Here is an 18398-nt window from a genome sequence, read left to right as displayed (position 1 = left end):
TAGCCTCTTTGATGATATTCATGCAGTCTGGGGGAAGATTGAGGTAGCAGAACTCTAAGATTTCAGGTGCCAGATCGCAAGGTTGAGATTACTGGGATCTGGATGCCTTATTTCTCCACGGTTCTGAGTGAGGAGATTGGGAGTAATGGGTAGTTTTTGGTGAGGAACTACTGATAACTCCAACAGGGCTGTGAACCAGGGTTGATGGGCCCATGTGGGAGCAACTAGGTTTAGTGTCATGGACTTCTGCCTGAGCTTCCGAACCACTCATGGAATGAGTGGAAGAGGCGGAAAAGCGTAAGCAAATATCCCTGACCAGTTCATCCATAGTGCATTGCATTTGGATAATGGGTGTGGATACCTGGACGCGAAGCTTGGGCATTTTGCGTTTAGATGTGTGGAGAACAGATCGATCTCTGGGAAGCCCCACATTTGAAAGAAAGGAAGAACTTGAGGGTGGAGTTCCCATTCGTGGATCTCTTGTCGTTGACGACTGAGTAGATCAGCAATCTGGTTGTTTACTCCTGGAAGGGGTTCTACAAGGAGATATATTTTGTGAGTTATGGCCCATCTCCAGATGTTCTGAGCTAATTGTGACCACTGGAGAGAGTGTGTCCCCCTCTGTTTTAGTATGTAGTACATTGCTGTCATGTTGTCTGTGCGAATTAGGACAGCTTTGCCTACTAGATAAAGTTGAAACACTTTGAGCGCTAGAAAAATTACTAGCAGCTCGAGGTGGTTTATGTGGAGTTGCTTTTGTAGCAGAGTCCACATGCCCTGAATGGTATGCTTTTGGAGGTGAGCTCCCCAACCAGTGAGCTATGAGTCTGCTGTTAGCACTATCTGTGGAACTGGGTCAATGAAGGGCCGCCCCTTTGAAAGTTTTTGTGTATGCCACCACTGCAGAGAGCGATGGGTGCAGCCGTCCACCAACACTAGAAAAATTACTAGCAGCTCGAGATGGTTTATGTGGAGTTGCTTTTGTAGCAGAGTCCACATGCCCTGAATGGTATGCTTTTGGAGGTAAGCTCCCCAACCAGTGAGCTATGAGTCTGCTGTTAGCACAATCTGTGGAACTGGGTCGATGAAGGGCCGCCCCTTTGAAAGGTTTTGTGTATGCCACCACTGCAGAGAGCGATGGGTGCAGCCGTCCACCAACACTAGATCTGATAAACGACCCTGAGCCTGGTTCCAGTGACGTGCCAAGCACTCTTGAAGGGGGCGCATTTGGATTCTTGCGTAAGGAACGATTATGATGCAAGACGCCAACATTCCTAGCAATTGCATAAACACTTGAGCTGGTAATGAGTGTTGGGGCTAAAACTGTGAGATTAGAGTCTGCATGTTGCGGATGCTGACTGGGTTGGGACACGCTAGAGCTTTGTGAGTGTCTATTGTGGCTCCTAAATACACTTGTATGTTGGACGGTTGGAGATGAGACTTGGTAAGGCTTACAGTGAACCCAAGGTTGTGAAGTAGTTGCACTGTTTTTTTGAGTGTGGCATAGGCAGCTTTGCTGCGAGCTGGCTTTTATGAGCCAGTCGTCTAGGTAAGGGAAGACATGGATGTGCTGTCTTCTTAGATGAACCGCAACTACTGCCAGGTATTTTGTGAAAACTCCGAATGGGAGGTCCTTGAAATGATAATGTTGGCCTTCTACCACAAACCTGAGGTATTTGTGGTGAGCAGGGTGAATGGGAATATTGAAATAGGTATCTTTAAAGTCCAGAGTGGACCAAAATTCGCCTTGCTGAAGGAGTGGACGTACTTGTTGGAGTGTGACCATGGGAAAATGGTTCGACTGAATGTATAGATTTAGTTCTATGAGGTCTAATATTGGCCTGAGAGAGTCGCCCTTTTTGGGAATTAAAAAGTACAGAGAGTATACTCCGGTCCACTTGGTATTGTAATGGGACTGGCTCTATAGCTTGTTTTTCCAACAGAGAGAGAACCTCTTGCCTTAGAAGGATAAGATGCTCTTGTGACATTGCATGTGATCTTGGAGGAATATTTGGGGGAGTGTCTGTAAGCTCCAGGCAGTAACCATACTGGATAATTTGTAGTACCCATTTGTATGAGGTGATTGAATTCCAGACAGGTAGCAATTGGGAGAGATGTCCCCCGACAGGAGTGGAATGATCGGGGGGTAACAGAAGGAAGTCACTGTTTGTTTGTGGGGAAAGTGCGCGTGGAGTTGCCTCTGCCTCTTCCCTAACCGTTGTTTCCTCTAAAACCTCCTCTGAAATAACCTCTTGATGAGGGGGATTGGTTATTGCCCTTGTAAGAGGAGGAGGGATTTTCGGTGGATACATTTTTGGAACCACCCCTGTAAAAGGATCGGCGAAAGGAATCCCTATTGGTAGGTAATTGCAAAGCCCCCATGGACTTTGAGACCTCTGTGTCTTTCTTCATTTTCTCCAGCGAGGTATCAACCGCTGGGCCATAGAGATGTTCCTTATCAAATGGTTGAATCCTGAGATTCTCAACCAAGCATGCCTGCGTAGGAGTACTCTAGTATTTACTGCACGGGATGCAGTGTCTGCTGCGTCTAGGGCACACCTGATAGATGTATTGGTGATGACTTTACATTCTTGGATAAGATCATTAGCCTTAGACTTGTGTTCATCAGGCAGAAATTGCATGAGTTTTTTCAACTAACCGTAATGAGCCCTATCGTAGCGAGCCAGCAAAGCTTGAGCATTGGCAAAGCGCCAATGATTGGCTGCTTGTGAAGCCACTCTTTTGCTAGAGGCATCAATGAGCTGAGACTCCTTATCGGGAGGAGGAGCCTCACCTGTGGTTTGTGAGTTAGCTCTCTTGCGAGCATTGGAAACCACAAGCGAGTCTAAGGGCAACTGACCTCTGATATAAGCAGGGTCAGTAGGGGCAGGCTTATATTTCTTCTCCACCCTAGGTGTAATAATTCTTGCCTTCACAGGATCTTTAAATATGTCATCTGTGTGTTTTAACATACGTACCTTAAAAAATTGGCAATGTATGAGTGACTCTTTGAGAGGAACTAAGGGTCTCAAAGAGGAAATCCTCTTCTAACGTCTCTTTATGGAGCTCCACCCGATGATATTAAGCAGCCCTGTTAAGAAGCTCAACATATTCAATGTTATCATCAGGTGGGGAGGGTATAGACGGATACAGATCAGGATCATTATCTGTATTGGGGTCAGTATTATAATCCTCCCAAGGGACTATGTCCTGTGGCGTATACTTATCCTCATCCCCATCCCCGTCATCCTGTGGGTCAGGTGATAGTGGTGGTGAATTTAAGGGTGTAATAAGTAAACTGGGATCAGTGGGAGAAGGAGGTGGAATGTAAGGGGGAGAAGGGTTAGTACCTACACTTTTCCTTTTGAGAGGAATGTGGTAATCCTCTGGCTGGTTTATTTGATGTTCCTTTGAAATGGTGGCATGGGCATGTCCTGTATCAGGGTATATAACCAGTTTTTTCTGCTTCGGATCCGAAGGCAGAGCATCGGGCCGAGGCTCTTTAGACGGAGTGTCTTTTTCCTTACTCGCCGGTTTTGGCGTCGAAGGTTTCGGCTCCGAGCCTTTTGGTGCGGAAGGTGGATTCTTCGGTAACGGTGGAATTGTTACCAGGAGATGTTTCGATTTTGGTGCAGAAGGTGTCGGTTCAGCATTGATATGGGGGCGGCTCAAGCCCGATCCGGAAGGCTTGTGTAGGAAAGTGGGTTTCTGTTGCAGTAACCCCACCACTTTTTGCCAGACTACTGATGCACTTTTTCTTGATGTGCCCTGGGTCCCTGCCAATCAGGTTCCCAGCCTGTGTTCTTTCTCCAAAACTAACCCAATTGGCATCTCTGGCCACAGGTCAGCCCCTGGTAAATGGTACCACAGGTACCCAGGGCACTGTGACCAGGGAAGACCTCTAAGGGCTCCAGCACTTATTGTGCCACCCTTAGAGGCCCTGTACCTTTACACACACATTACTGCCTTTGCAGGCTGCGTGTTATGGTGCAGAATAAAGTAAAGAGTTGACATGGCACACATCCCTGTGTGCCATGTCTACAACCCACTGCCCCGGCATAGATCAGTCACCGCTCTAGCTGGGTGCCCTATGCCAGTGGTGAGGGTACACGTGCATGAGCCCTATACCCCTACAGTGTCGAAGCCCATTCTTAGGCATTGTAAGTGCAGTGCTGCCATTAAGAGTATATGGTGCTGGGAGCTTGCCATTACGAATTCCAAAGCACCATAATGGCTACACTGAAAACTGAGAAGTTTGGTATCAAACTTCTAAGCCCATTAAACCCACACTGATGCCAGTGTGGGATTTAATGAAAAATGCGCACAGAGGGCATGTCAGAGATGCCCCCTGAAAAACGACCAGCCTCTGGTGGGTTCCCTGACTGGTACACACCAGCCTGCCACCACGAGACATGTTTCTGGACCCCTAGGGTGGGAGCCTACGCTCCCTGAGCCCAGAAAAACAGCCTTTCCTGGGTGGAGGTGTTAACACCTTCCCCAGGCCAGGAAGAGCCATCTGTGGCAGGGGAGCTTCAAAGGCCTGGCAGCCTTTGTAGTGCGACCCCCAGCCTCTCCTGGAGCAGGCCCCCTTCCTGTCTCCCCTCCCTTTCGGCAGGAAAACAAGCGGGAAAAACTAGCCGGCCCAGGAGGTGTGCCCACCTCTGCCAACTACACCCCTCAGGTGGGGGAGGCGAGGTGAAGCCCACTCTCCAGTGCTCGCCATCTTGCAGACGGCAGGCACTCCTCAATCAGGACTAGGGATTGTGCCCACCCCCCCACGTGGGGTGAGCACACCAAGGGATTAATCACCCTAAGGTCATTAGCCCATTGGCTACTGACCTCAAGACCCTAAAACACCCCCTAAATACAGTATTTAGGGGGCAGCGCTGAACCAAGAAGGCAGATTCCCGCAACCTAAGAAGAAAAAAGACGAAAGAAGACGCCCAGCAGAGGAGACTGCAGAGAACAACTGACTTGGCCCCAGCCCTACCGGCCCGTCTGCAGTTTCCAGAGATCCTGCACCAAAAATCATCTTGTCCTCCAGCTAGCAACCTCCAGAACCCCTGGGAGGACTGACTGCCTTCAACATGAAGACATTTTGTTCTTCTTCCTCTGCTCCTTCAACGTGATGTTCTGTGTCGGAATCTTCGCCGAAGATGTCTGGTGTGGAGCCGCTTTGGTGTTGCATCTCGTGACGTCGAGCCTGCTGAAATGCCAGAAACCGGTCCTAGGAAGCTTGTTTCCGGTCCAGGGAAGGCATGGCTTGGCAGTTCGGGCTGGACTGTTCCCATGAGGCACAGGGTCAGACTGATTTGCATATGGCCATGTCTGAACTGGGGTGGCCAAGTGGGCTAAAGAACGGTGATGGATCAAACCCAGATCTGTTGACTGGGTGTGAGTGTTTGATTGGCTCTGATGCTCCGCCCATCACCACCCCCTTTTGTACCGCTTTGTTCGCCATAAGTTGGCAGGGTATGCTCAGACGTGAGTCCCTTGCTCACTTTGCCACTGGATTCAAGCAAGCCTGGCTGAAGACGGCTGAAATGCCAGAAACCGGTCCTAGGAAGCTTGTTTCCGGTCCAGGGAAGGCATGGCTTGGCAGTTTGGGCTGGACTGTTCCCATGAGGCACAGGGTCAGACTGATTTGCATATGGCCATGTCTGAACTGGGGTGGCAAAGTGGGCTAAAGAACGGTGATGGATCAAACCCAGATCTGTTGACTGGGTGTGAGTGTTTGATTGGCTCTGATGCTCCGCCCATCACCACCCCCTTTTGTACCGCTTTGTTCGCCATAAGTTGGCAGGGTATGCTCAGACGTGAGTCCCTTGCTCACACTGCCACTGGATTCAAGCAAGCCTGGCTGAAGACGGCTGAAATGCCAGAAACCGGTCCTAGGAAGCTTGTTTCCGGTCCAGGGAAGGCATGGCTTGGCAGTTCGGGCTGGACTGTTCCCATGAGGCACAGGGTCAGACTGATTTGCATATGGCCATGTCTGAACTGGGGTGGCAAAGTGGGCTAAAGAACGGTGATGGATCAAACCCAGATCTGTTGACTGGGTGTGAGTGTTTGATTGGCTCTGATGCTCCGCCCATCACCACCCCCTTTTGTACCGCTTTGTTCGCCATAAGTTGGCAGGGTATGCTCAGACGTGAGTCCCTTGCTCACTTTGCCACTGGATTCAAGCAAGCCGGGCTGAAGACGGCTGAAAAGCCAGAAACCAGTCCTAGGAAGTTTGTTTCCGGTCCAGGGAAGGCATGGCTTGGCAGTTCGGGCTGGACTGTTCCCATGAGGCACAGGGTCAGACTGATTTGCATATGGCCATGTCTGAACTGGGGTGGCAAAGTGGGCTAAAGAACGGTGATGGATCAAACCCAGATCTGTTGACTGGGTGTGAGTGTTTGATTGGCTCTGATGCTCCGCCCATCACCACCCCCTTTTGTACCGCTTTGTTCGCCATAAGTTGGCAGGGTATGCTCAGACGTGAGTCCCTTGCTCACTTTGCCACTGGATTCAAGCAAGCCTGGCTGAAGACGGCTGAAATGCCAGAAACCGGTCCTAGGAAGCTTGTTTCCGGTCCAGGGAAGGCATGGCTTGGCAGTTCGGGCTGGACTGTTCCCATGAGGCACAGGGTCAGACTGATTTGCATATGGCCATGTCTGAACTGGGGTGGCAAAGTGGGCTAAAGAACGGTGATGGATCAAACCCAGATCTGTTGACTGGGTGTGAGTGTTTGATTGGCTCTGATGCTCCGCCCATCACCACCCCCTTTTGTAGAACTTAAAAGGAGCCTGTTACATCGACTGCTGGCGCTGTCGGCGAGGGTAGGCCCGACGGCCCGCCACGAGCTTTGCAATCGAAGTTGTTTTGAGTTGAGACGATACGTGGAGAATGGGAAGCCGCCATCGATAACAATACCATCAAGGGTAGTGGATTGCGTGTCGAAGGGGTCCAAGAAATGGTGCCGAACTGGAGCGTAACAATACACATCCGAACCCGATGGCGGAAAAAAACAATCTAATGATGGAGCCGATGCGCACTATCACCGAAAGGAGGAGTCACCTACCTCGTGACTGGAACGACTTTTTTCGAACAAAAACAAAGTACAAACATCCGGACGCAACACTAGATGGCGGGCCATGCACAGCATGTGATCTACAGCTCACATGCCTCGCTGGCTATTTACCATTACCATTTACCATTTACCACCTGCTCTTAGCAGATCGTAAATGGCAGTGGAAGGAGTACGACAGGCAGGTGGTTCACAGGTAGAGAAGGTCAAAGCTGGGGAGAGCTATCAGCTCCCTTCATGCTGCCTGGTTACATCTCTGCCTGCAATCCCTAATCAGTCATCCGCACTTTTAATGGGTGCAGATTTTCCAGCCCCTTGTAAGGAAGTTCTTATAGTGCAACCCCATGGCTTCCGGTGTCCTTACACAGTGTCTTTGGATTGACATTTGTAGAGCGCACGAATGCCGAGGCGTCTTGGCGCTGGGGTGAAAGAGAGGGAGGACCAGTGTCAACAGAACCGACACCTGAAGTCCTGTGGAACAGCCATGTTTTTATGAGCTTCCTGAACACTGTCCTGTTTGGTTGGAGTCTGACTGTGATAGGTAGTTGGTTCCACAGCCTAGCCACACAATGAGATAAACTCTTACCACCCCATCTGGGTCTACGAACTTTCGTGGTACAAATGAGACCAGAATTAGCAGATCTAAGACTTCTTGTGGAAGCGTACCAGTGGAAGATTTTTCGAAGGTCTGCAGCCCCTCCGCCATAAAGTGTCTTATGAGCCAGACATAAGGCCTTGAATTCTAGACGTTGTTGTATTGGAAGCCAATGCAACGACTTGATGGCATCCGACATAGGGTGACCTTCAGGAATATTCAATAGTAGCCGCGCCGCAGCATTTTGAATGGACTGTAATTTAGTCTTCTGTGCCTTTGCAATGCCTAGAAATAGAGCACTGCAGTAGTCTAGACGGGATAAGACTAGGGCCACTACCACTGTTTACCTTAACTCCAACGGAATAAAAGGGAACACCTTCCTAAGTAGCTTCAGAATATAGAAGCAAGAGGAGGTTACACGATTAATAGAGAAAACAGTAAGCCTCGGTCGATTCCCGGTACCCTCCTTGAATTCAGTTATACAAAGCAGGATTTCTCTCTCGCTTCTGGTTCTCTCACAGAATGCATTTGGACAACACAGTATTCCTCCTCCCGCTTCCAGTATCCTCTCAGTGAGCCCTGCTCCAGAATACACTACCTTGGTGCTGGTGATAGAGCCGAAAGGAGAGAACTCTTTCCGCAATTTCTCATCATCGATTGTATCATCCAGGTTCTTAATGTACAGGTTCACACCCTGGAAGCAGAAATAGAGCCATTAGGGGGTGTAAAAGAAGGGGAGTAAAAAGAGGGTGTAGAAGAGAACTGGCCTTATAGGGAAAGAAGACAATTGGCGTAGAGATAAAAGGGGACAATAGCGAATGGAACTACAAGTGTTTTGAGAATGACCAAATATTGATAACCCAAAGCACGCAACGCTCCTTACCACCAGACTATATTTTTCCTTGGCAGCATATAATATGCGAGTTAAGTGTGTGCAGCATTATAAACAAGGATACAAAGTAATAATAATAACCATATTTGCACCAACTCAACCGCACAAGAAGGGTGGGTTTGTTGCAATAAAATGTATAGTGCATGCAATCTTTACAGGCAGCTCTAATTATAGATTCATATGCTATGCATCAACTCCAATACAAGTGTTCATCCCTCTAATGTAAACATGGAGTCAAGAGCGGGAAAAATAAAAGGAGTCGATAAAAGCGGAGGCAAGAAAGGTGGAAAAGCAGCCACAAAAAACACGAGCAGAGAAACAGGAAAACGTTCCACTCGCCAGGGATTTTCTGCCACTTTGTCAAATGCATATCTCTCTCAGCTGAGAGCCAAGTCACACATGGGTGGAGCTGGTGACGCCAAGTGGCCCAATAACACAGAGAAGGTTTGGGGAAGGGGGGTCCAATCACAAGGTGCTGAGTGTACAATGACATCATAGGCGGCTAGGAGAGCATTTACGACAATCATCTCACAGCGCGTGTGCTCTCTTGGCAGATCTGAAGCCATCTGCCGTGGATTTCCATGTTTCACTGTCGGGTCAAATCGGCGTCAACACCCTGCTCTTGCTTTTAGAGTGACATGGAAGGGGAGCAGATAGAACTCTGGATTATAATGAAATGTGCAGTACACCTCCAGTGCCCTCTTCAAACACGGTCTACAGAGAGGCTCCTAGATCTGGGGCAGAACGGAATCTTGCTCAAAGCGAGTTGGGCAGAAGGGGAAAGCAGAGCATTAGCAACATATCTGCACAGGGATGGAGACAGAGGAAGCATTGAGCGATTATCCAAGGAGTGGTACCAACTGTCCTAGCAGTCAGTGAACAAGTGATTTTTACCATATTTGGTGGGTGAGGGAAGAGAAATTAAAATAAAGATGATTGAAAGAGGCAGGGGGCACTCCTACCTGGTACCTGCTGATTCTCTCCTGCTTCAGCAGCTCAAACTTCCTCTTCAGCTCCGCCTGGCGCTCCACTTTCTTCTGAGCCCGGCCAACAAACACCATTTTGCCGTTGATGTCTTTTCCATTCATTTCTTCTACAGCCTGAAGGGACATTTCCATCAATATGGATTCCACACTGAAATGCCTCTGTATCCTAAGTGCCGGAAGAAGGCATACTAACAGCAGAACCCTTTGCAGCTCTAAATGATGCCCAGCCCGACCCAAAATCACACCAAAACTACAGACCGATTCTCCCCATTTCTACTTAAAACTTGAGAGAACTAGATGCTCCTCATTGGATTCCCAAAACTCCTAAGACTGCTAGATCCCTCTCATATTACATCAAGACAACCAGGAACATCCATCACCTGACCACTTAAGACATGAGGTCTCAAATCAAAGTGCCCAATAGCAACCCAAATTCTGAAGTAACCAAAGGTCCTGCATATGCTACCAGTAATGACCTTCATTCCACTATAAAACGTCATATCAAAAAGTTTAATCACCAGTACCTGGTAGTGCGAGACAAGTAACTGATCGCTGTCACACAGTCATATAAAACTATCAATGCAACTTCTATTAAATACTGTTCCACCATTCCTTTAGACCCAGAACAATACCTGAAGCATCTGCAGAGAAGGACTTTGCATCTTTAACACCTTAACACTTTATTTGTATTTCAACTTCGGGACATCAAAGTGAATGCAAGAGAAAGGTTAGTCTCTGAACTCTTGACTGTTATCAGAAGTAGTCTTGCAGCTGTCAAGTAATGCCAGGCACACCCACTGAAGTCTCGAGGATAGTCAGATTTTCTGAGTAATTCTGAGTTAACGACAAATACTTTGAGCTCTTGAGCCATGTTTGAGATTCTGTAATAACCTTGAGTTATGTTAAAGGTATTTTGACACCTTCATGTCTATGTCTATGTATTGGTTTTTGTAAGGCGCGTATATCACCCGAAGGTCTCATAGCGCAGACAGATGGTCAGATGGTGAGGTAGGAGACATGCAGAATTAAAATAGCCATGTTTTCAGAAGTTTGCGGAATCTCTGATGGCTGGGTTCAAGTCTTATGTGTAGAGGCAGAGTATTCCAGCTTTCTGGGGCAATTTTGGAGAAGGATCTATCTCCATTTCTGACGGTTCGTACTTTGGGGACCGCTAAAAGGTGAAGGCTGGAAGATCTAAGTGTTCTAGCAGGGCGGTAGTTCGTCAGTTTGTTTGCTAGGTAGACTGGACCATTGCCATTCAGAGATTTATGGACTAGGCAGCACATTTTAAACTTAATACGTTTCTTAATGGGGAGCCAGTGAAGCGCCTTCAGACAGGGGGCAGAGGAGCTACGGGCGGGTAGATCAAGGGCCATTCTGGCTACTGTATTTTGAAGAACCTGTAGTTTGTTCAGGAGATTCTCATTAATAGAGGCAAAAAGAGCATTGCCATAGTCCAGGCGACTAATAATTAGTCCCTGGATTAAAGGTAAGCGGGAGGACAGAGGAATCCACTTAAAGATTTTCTTTAGGTTGCGCAGGAGTCCGAAGCTGGTATGAGAGATGTTATTAATATGGTCTGCCAAGGTAAGCTTATTGTCTAGCATTATCCCCAAGTTGCGGGCTGCTGGTTTGGGAGGAGGACAGGCACCCAGCGGTGCTGGCCACCATTCGTCGGACCAATGCTTGTGAGCATTACCAAAAAGCACAATCTCCGTCTTAGACGCATTGAGTAGAAGATAGTTCTCTGTCATCCAGTCCTTTACTGCTAGCATGCATTTTTGGAATCTCGATTTGATGTCGGTGGCGTTAGGTCCCAGGGTGATAAGGATTTGAGTGTCGTCAGCATAAGACACGGTCTCAAATCCGTAGGCTTTAATTAATCTTGCAATGGGAGAGACATAAAGATTAAAAAGCGTGGGGCTCAAGATAGAGCCCTGGGGCACACCTTTATCTACTTCCTGATTAGCAGATGAAAATTTGCCAATCTGAACCTTTGAGGTACGTCCAGTCAGATAGCTTTTGATCCATGCCAAGGCTGAGCCCTCGACACCAACCTCTGTCAGCCGTTCTATCAAAATGCTGTGTGAGATGGTGTCGAAGGCTGCAGATAGATCAAGTAATATTAAAATGGCAGATTGTTTAGCATCCAATGCTAACCTGATGTTATCGACTGTTTCTAGTAGGGCTGTTTCGGTGCTGTGGAATGCCCTGAATCCAGACTGGGATGGGTCTAGAATTTTATTAGACTCAAGGTGTTTAATGAGTTGGGTATTGATTAGGGATTCCATGATCTTGCCAAACAGCGGGAGCAGAGAAATGGGCCTGTAATTCATAGGAAGGGAAGGATCGGCAGAGGGCTTCTTCAGGATGGGTCTGACGATGGCTTCTTTCCAGTGTGAAGGGACCGTTGTGTGAGAAAGTGAGAGATTAAAAATTTTAGTTAGGTGAGGTACCAAGATAGGCGCAATTTTAGATAGGATGAGAGAAGAAGCTGGATCAGCAGGGGAGCCAGACTTAATTCTGTTCAGGGTATTAGTGACTTCTTCAATGTAAGAGATCATATAAACCCCTGATTATTGTCAGATACACTTGAGTGATAATCTTGGATATTCGTATCCCTTCAGTAATGTTATATACTCGTGGGAAATATTTTAACATATTAAATATGCCAGATGTTTGGCAATATTTTCAGACTCTCTGAAGGAAACAGTAATACTTAGGAACTATTGTTCCATGGTGTGAACTCTTGAGGAATGCCAGGTGCTTGGATGATATTTTCAGATACTTTGAACTCTCCAGTGATGTCAGATACTCTTGATAAAAAAAACTCCAACCCCTTCAGTAATAGCTAGCCTCCCCAGAGGTACTTCTGTATCTGGTAGCATTATATAATAGCCTCCGACTTCCTGCTTCCTGCTAGTGCAGCACCAATGGTTGTAAACACCTCTCTTTCTCTTCTCCCTCCACCCCACCAACAGCCTTAAGCAGAAGGGGTTTCACCTGGTTTGCATCCTCATGTTTCTCGAAGCTGACGAAACCGAAGCCTTTAGACTTGCCGCTAGGATCCGTCATGACTTTTACGCTTAGAGTCTTCCCTGAAATCAAAGAGAACATTGTTATTTGTAGCTGGGAAGACAACAGAAAATGTTTAGCTACAAGAGACCCCCTCCCTGAGGACCACTTGCCAAAAGCATGTCAACATAGACAGTGTACCTATGACAGTGTACCTATGAACAGGGGTTTTCATTCAGCATAGCTGCAAAGGTCTTTCTTTCGACCTCAGCCCGTGCTGAGGTTACAGATCATTGCATAGCAGACATTCTAGAGGTACTGCAGAGGGCACCACCACCTTCTTTTGTCCAGTAATTGCTCCCCATTCTAAGGACACCATCGCCATAGGATGTACCTTAGCCTGATTTTCAGCATTGAGGACTGTCAGGTATTGTCTTGGGGATATCAGTTTCTCAGGCACCATAGTGACACTAGCACATTTATCCCTTAGTGCTACAACTTTAACCCCATTAATACGTGGCTGTTGTCTGTATTTTTCCAGATTACTGCACCAGACATACAGGGCAGCTACATCCACTCCACCCTCTGAGAATAAAGTTGCTTCAGTGAGCTCTTTGACATGGTCAGGGTCCACCTGGGATCCCATCTTTTTGTTGGGACAGCTAGGGTCTCCAGTTTGATGCCCACTGGCTTTGCAATTAAAGCACCAAGTCTTCTTGGGATTCCCGTTTTAACCCTGGTACCCACCCTTAGACTGTGGATTGGCTCAGGCCCACCCTCCTGAACAGGTTTCTCAGGGCCTTGAGAAAACTCTCTCTCTATTTTTAAACTGGTCACCATCCTTTCCTTTGCGGGGGCTTAGTAACCCCTTTCGTTTGGTCATCCCCACCATGAGTTGTCTTGGTTACCCTTGTCTTGACCCAGTGGTCTCCATTCTTTCCCAACTCTTAAGGAGAAAGTGGACCTAGGTCTACCAGGTACTGATGTAATTTCTCAGGAATACAATTTCTCAACAGATGCTCTTTCATTATAAGATTATAGAGCCAATCACAGTCTTGTACAGTGTTGCCTTCCAACCAGCCACCTAGTGTCTTCACTGAAACGTCTACAAAATCTACCCAGGTCTGACTCTGGATTTTTCGAGTCTCAGTGAACCTGTATTCCTCAATGGTGAGTCCAAAGCCATCAATCAGGGTATCCTTCATGAGGTCTTAAGACTCAGCATCTGCCTCATTCAGTGTCAGAAGCCTATCCCTACACTGTCCTCCCAGTACACTCCCAGTACTGCTTTTTGTAGGATTTCTGCTGGAATCATCATTGACTTCATCCACTTCAGCATCCACCTACCCTTCTCCAAGAGGGGGTTTGCTCCCTCAGCCATGGTCCTAGCATTCTCTGCAAGCAGTTTTTGCAGATGTGCCTTCTTGGGTTTAGGCCCCATGGTGCGGTTCCAAGCTCGGCTGAGTCTGTCCAACTTAAGGTTTCTGTAGGGCCACAGGTTGAGCTCCTAGGAGGAACCTGCTTCCTCATTCATGGTTTTAAAGTCGTTGGGACTTTGTAGAAAACTACAAAACATTCTATGTACTCTCTTAAGAGCCTAACTGACTAAAAACATTTTTAAATTCCAAAATAGTTTTACTGTGGGACTTAACACAAGGTCCTATTAGCTAGTTTAAAAACAATTTGGAAAAAATTAGAAATCGTAAAAACATATTTTTAGCTAATGACAATTTTGGAATCCTTAGTGGATTAACTTATTAGCCAAATGGTACAGCAAATGTCTAGTCTTGTATCCTACCGCTGCACCACCAATGTAGAAAACTGGCTCCTTAAAGGAGTTATTAAAATGAGAAATCGTGCAAGGAGTACAGGGGTTCCCTTATGAGTGGACAAGGGCTTGCTCTAGCAATCCCAAGGTGTTCTTCTGGGGGTAGTGTGGTTGATCAGCCTTTGACTTATCAGAGAGGACTGCAAGACAATTGCAAGCACACGCAATAGTCAATAAATGATGAACACAACTCAATAAGAAGATCCACGCTAGTTCATAAAAATAACACGCATCTTTACATATATTTAGGCACCAGATCAATACGATCAGGTAAATATGTTTTTCAGTAGATCTACTTTTGCATTTAAAAAGTCGACGGTGCATTTTTCAGAAGCTGAATGTTATCCAATGGGAGGAAAAACAAGTACGGCATTCAGGTACAGTACAGTGACTTACTAGACCAATCTCCGGGACTTGAATTTAGTGTAGGGCAAGATCTAAGGCTACACCTGCCTGACACCATCAGCAGCACTAGAGCGGCCGGGTGCAGAAGTGCAAAACAGCGTCAGGTGCCTTATGGAAATCAACGGGGATCGGTCTTCGCAAAAAGAGGCTTTGGCTGGGAGACTGGTTGGGCTGAACCAATGGGGGGCTCAAGCCTCACGATGCTCGGGACGTAGGGACACCTTTGCTCCTCTTCCTCATGGGCCAGGGCCAGGAAGTGTGCAGAGGTGTCGGGTTTTCCTTACAGGGAGCATTCATGGTAGACGAGGACCTGCAAACAGGGCACCCACACTAGAGATGGGGTCCCCGGGGCAGAAAATGGCCTGGGTGGGGGGAGAAGGCGGAGGAGAGTGGCTCGACTTGCCTTGTCTTTAATAAAAATAAAGAAAAACGGCTGGCCTGGGGGATGGGCTCTCTTGGGTCTAAATCAGCTCGGGGAGGGGGGCCCCGGACATTCCACAAGTTGTGCCCTAGGGCACCCCCAAGCTCGTCCCACATTGGTGGCAGCAGGGGGAGGCCCAGGGCATCCGTAGCCCTGCTGGCTCCCCTGCGTGCAACCACTGCGGGTGCAGTGGGAGCTGAAATTACTCCAGCCCCACAGGAGCAGTTTTCTTTTACTCCCACACGATGAAAGCAATTCCCTCACTAAAATTCTTAATTCTCCCACTGGGCAGCAGCAGCTCTGTGCTCCCACCCAGTGGGAGAACTTCACATTTTCCCTGCCTGAACCTTCGTGCAGGGAAATCGATGTTGTCCGGGGGTTTGGGGACCTCGGGATACCGTCACTGAGCTGGCTCCAGAGGATGGGTTCCCAGTGGCCATAGTATGGATCAGGGAGGGATGCCACGTGTCCCTCTTCCCCATTTTTGAAATTACGGACCCGAGGGATGGGGTCCCCAGGGTCATTCTATGCCCCAGAGGATGGAAAGCCAGGCTTGGGAAGGGGGCCACGCGCCCCTCCTCCTTAAATTAATGCTGCGCCTCCCTCCACTGGCCCACACATGGCGGGGGGTGTTTTTAAATGCGCAGGAGCCAGCATTTCTTTTGCCGCGGATTTGTAGATCCTCTGCAAACTTACAGCAAAATTCAGGGGGAGAGGGCTGGGGGGTTGAGAAGGATGGGGCAGAAGAGGAAGGCGTTTTTTGCCCCAGGCAAGGTCCCAGAGGGACTCCACCACCAGGGCCCGGGTTTCAGGGTCTCTGTACCCTGCCCCCTTATGTCTTTATGGGCATTTTCTAGGACTCTGGACTGAGTTCTGAGTCCCAAAAAGGCTGCCACAACTTCCTGGTTGTGGTAGCCAATCAGATCTCAGCAGGAGATTTGTCGGATCCACGGATGCTCCACGTCCCTAAATATAACAATTTTATTAGCACTAATTCCTCAAAAGCTACTGAACAGATTTACACCAGAACAGAAAAAGCACTCTTTCTGGACAAAAATCTAGCTTGCTGCAAAATTTAGTGTAAATCCGTTCAGCAGTTTGGGCTGTAGGTGTGTCTAAAGTTCCTATTTAAAAATTAATAGGGAAAATTAGTTTTGGCGCCCCGCTTGACCGATCACCCCAAAACTTTATGTGCAAACTCGTCAAAAGGTAGCACTTTCGGAACGTTTTGTGGACATTTGTCAAATGGGGCCAAAGTTATTAGCATAAAAAAAGGCATTTCCTATGGAAACACAATCCTAACTATTAACTACCCAAGATATATATAACAACATTGTTTCAGGGTGCATCACTAGCTGCACAGATCATTCAAGTAAGGTTTGGTTGCGATATCCACAGACACTACTGGGAAAGAGAAGCAATGCTTTACTTGCACAAAAATTAAAGGTGTCTTGACAAAAGATTGGTATGTAAAGACAGCAAAGTGTTAGCACAGACCCTATGGTGTGGGGAGAAAGCATAATGTTTTGAGGGCATAAAATATAGAGAAAGGAGAAGGATTTCTCATTGGATCAACAGAATGCAGTGAGAGCGCCCATCCCCTTGTGGGACGCACCATACTTGCTAAAGAGCTCCTTCAGCTGCTCATCATCCATTTCATCCCCAAAATTCTTGATGTAAACATTGGTGAATTCTTTGGCTTTCGCGCCCAACTCCACTTCGCGCTCCTTCCGAGACTTGAAGCGCCCTACGAACCTGAAGGTACAAATACAATGTGATAAGAGCTCTCAAGAGTTAGAAAAAATGACGGTGGTCACTCTGATTTGAGAGGGAGTTAGGAAGGTAGTCCATAATCCTTTTTATCCAAATGGGGAACTTTTTGCACCCATTTGGATAAAAGTCCCTCAGTGCGAGTTAGAATAAGGATTATATTTTGGAGGAAGTTGGGCGGAATTAGTATAACAGTCGCTCTCCAAGGTAACCGAATTAGGCTGAATGTCACCCTCCAAGGTCCTAGAAAATTAGTTAGGCTTAGAGTCACTCTTAAAGGGGACTGAAAAGGTGGCAGATCAATGTCTACTTTCCTTGATCAGATGATGGGTGTGGTCCACTTACACTTTGCGATCATTCAGTAGCATGCCGTTCATTTTCTCAATGGCGCGATCTGCAGCATCTTGGGTCTCAAAGTGCACAAAGGCATAGCCCTTGGAGCCATTCTCATCACACACCACCTGCAATAAGACCAAGTAGAAAAGAGTAAGCCAAGAGCTGTGGTGATCAACACAAGTCATCCAGGAGCTTCAGGTATCATTCTGAATTACTTGACCCTTCTGATGGTCAATGACAGTAGGTTGGGTCGCATCAGCTGTGACATCATTCTTCAATCGGAGTTACAAGTAAGAAAACTGGCCAATACTTGCGTGGCCTGCACAAGTAATGGGTTCTAAATCATCCCTTTACTGGGGAACAAACACTCCTTTGCAGCACTTGAATCTATGAGGGTTGCAAGGCAGAGCATACCAAGATCTACTCAGGGAAGGTGGTGGGGCTAGTAATAACCATTCACTGGCACGCAGTAATAATACTCAATAAATGACAGTCCAGGCTGTGCTTTTTCTTTAAAAAAGGAAATGTGTTTTTATTAAACACACACTTTTTAATAATATGCAGTAATTTACAAATATACACAAGGCTGGTGGAAATACTTTTGATATCATTATACTTGACCCCAAAAATAACAGAAACCCTCCCTCATACAATACAGCACAAACTCATATAGAAGGGTGTCACTTTCAATGAAGCAGGTCTACAGCCTTTGTCAGTGTTATCACACTTAAAGACCAGAATCACATGTCCTATTGCATCACTATCACTGACTTCAGTACTCATAATCCATCTGCAATCTTTATATTTAAAAAGCATTGTAACCACTTGCAGTTATTACAATAAATAAAGCATCGCAACATTTCCTGAAGAATCAGTACACTCAGCATTCAGAACATAGCTGAATAAAACCTTGCAAAAATCACAAAACGTGTCTGTGCCCTTATTTGACCAACTTGGGACACAAGCATGCAGCCAGAGAACCAACCAACCAACAGGGTCACTGCACTCCTAGACTATATAACACATTTTTCAGCCTTGAGAGTGCCTGATTTGTTGACAGAATGCCTGGGGTGTCATATTT

The 18398-nt window shown here is 47.1% G+C and overlaps 1 protein-coding gene across 3 annotated transcripts in view; it reads right to left on the bottom strand.

Annotated features, from left to right (window-relative positions):
• Positions 1-18398, bottom strand: part of PABPC4 (poly(A) binding protein cytoplasmic 4) — a 147046-nt gene that overhangs the window by 85618 nt on the left and 43030 nt on the right. For all 3 annotated transcript variants that reach the window (XM_085648354.1, XM_085648355.1, XM_085648353.1), the window contains 5 exons: positions 17327-17442; positions 16827-16966; positions 12546-12640; positions 9519-9656; positions 8263-8358 (listed from right to left, as the gene is read on the bottom strand). In XM_085648354.1, the coding sequence (XP_085504480.1) occupies positions 8263-8358; positions 9519-9656; positions 12546-12640; positions 16827-16966; positions 17327-17442 (585 nt within the window). The remainder of the gene's footprint in view (positions 1-8262; positions 8359-9518; positions 9657-12545; positions 12641-16826; positions 16967-17326; positions 17443-18398) is intronic.

The sequence above is a fragment of the Triturus cristatus genome, chromosome 3_2 (assembly GCF_964204655.1).
Source record: "Triturus cristatus chromosome 3_2, aTriCri1.1, whole genome shotgun sequence".
Lineage (NCBI taxonomy): Eukaryota > Metazoa > Chordata > Amphibia > Caudata > Salamandridae > Triturus > Triturus cristatus.
The sequence above is the reverse complement of the archived record's forward strand: the minus strand, read 5'-3'. Positions and strand labels throughout refer to the sequence as shown.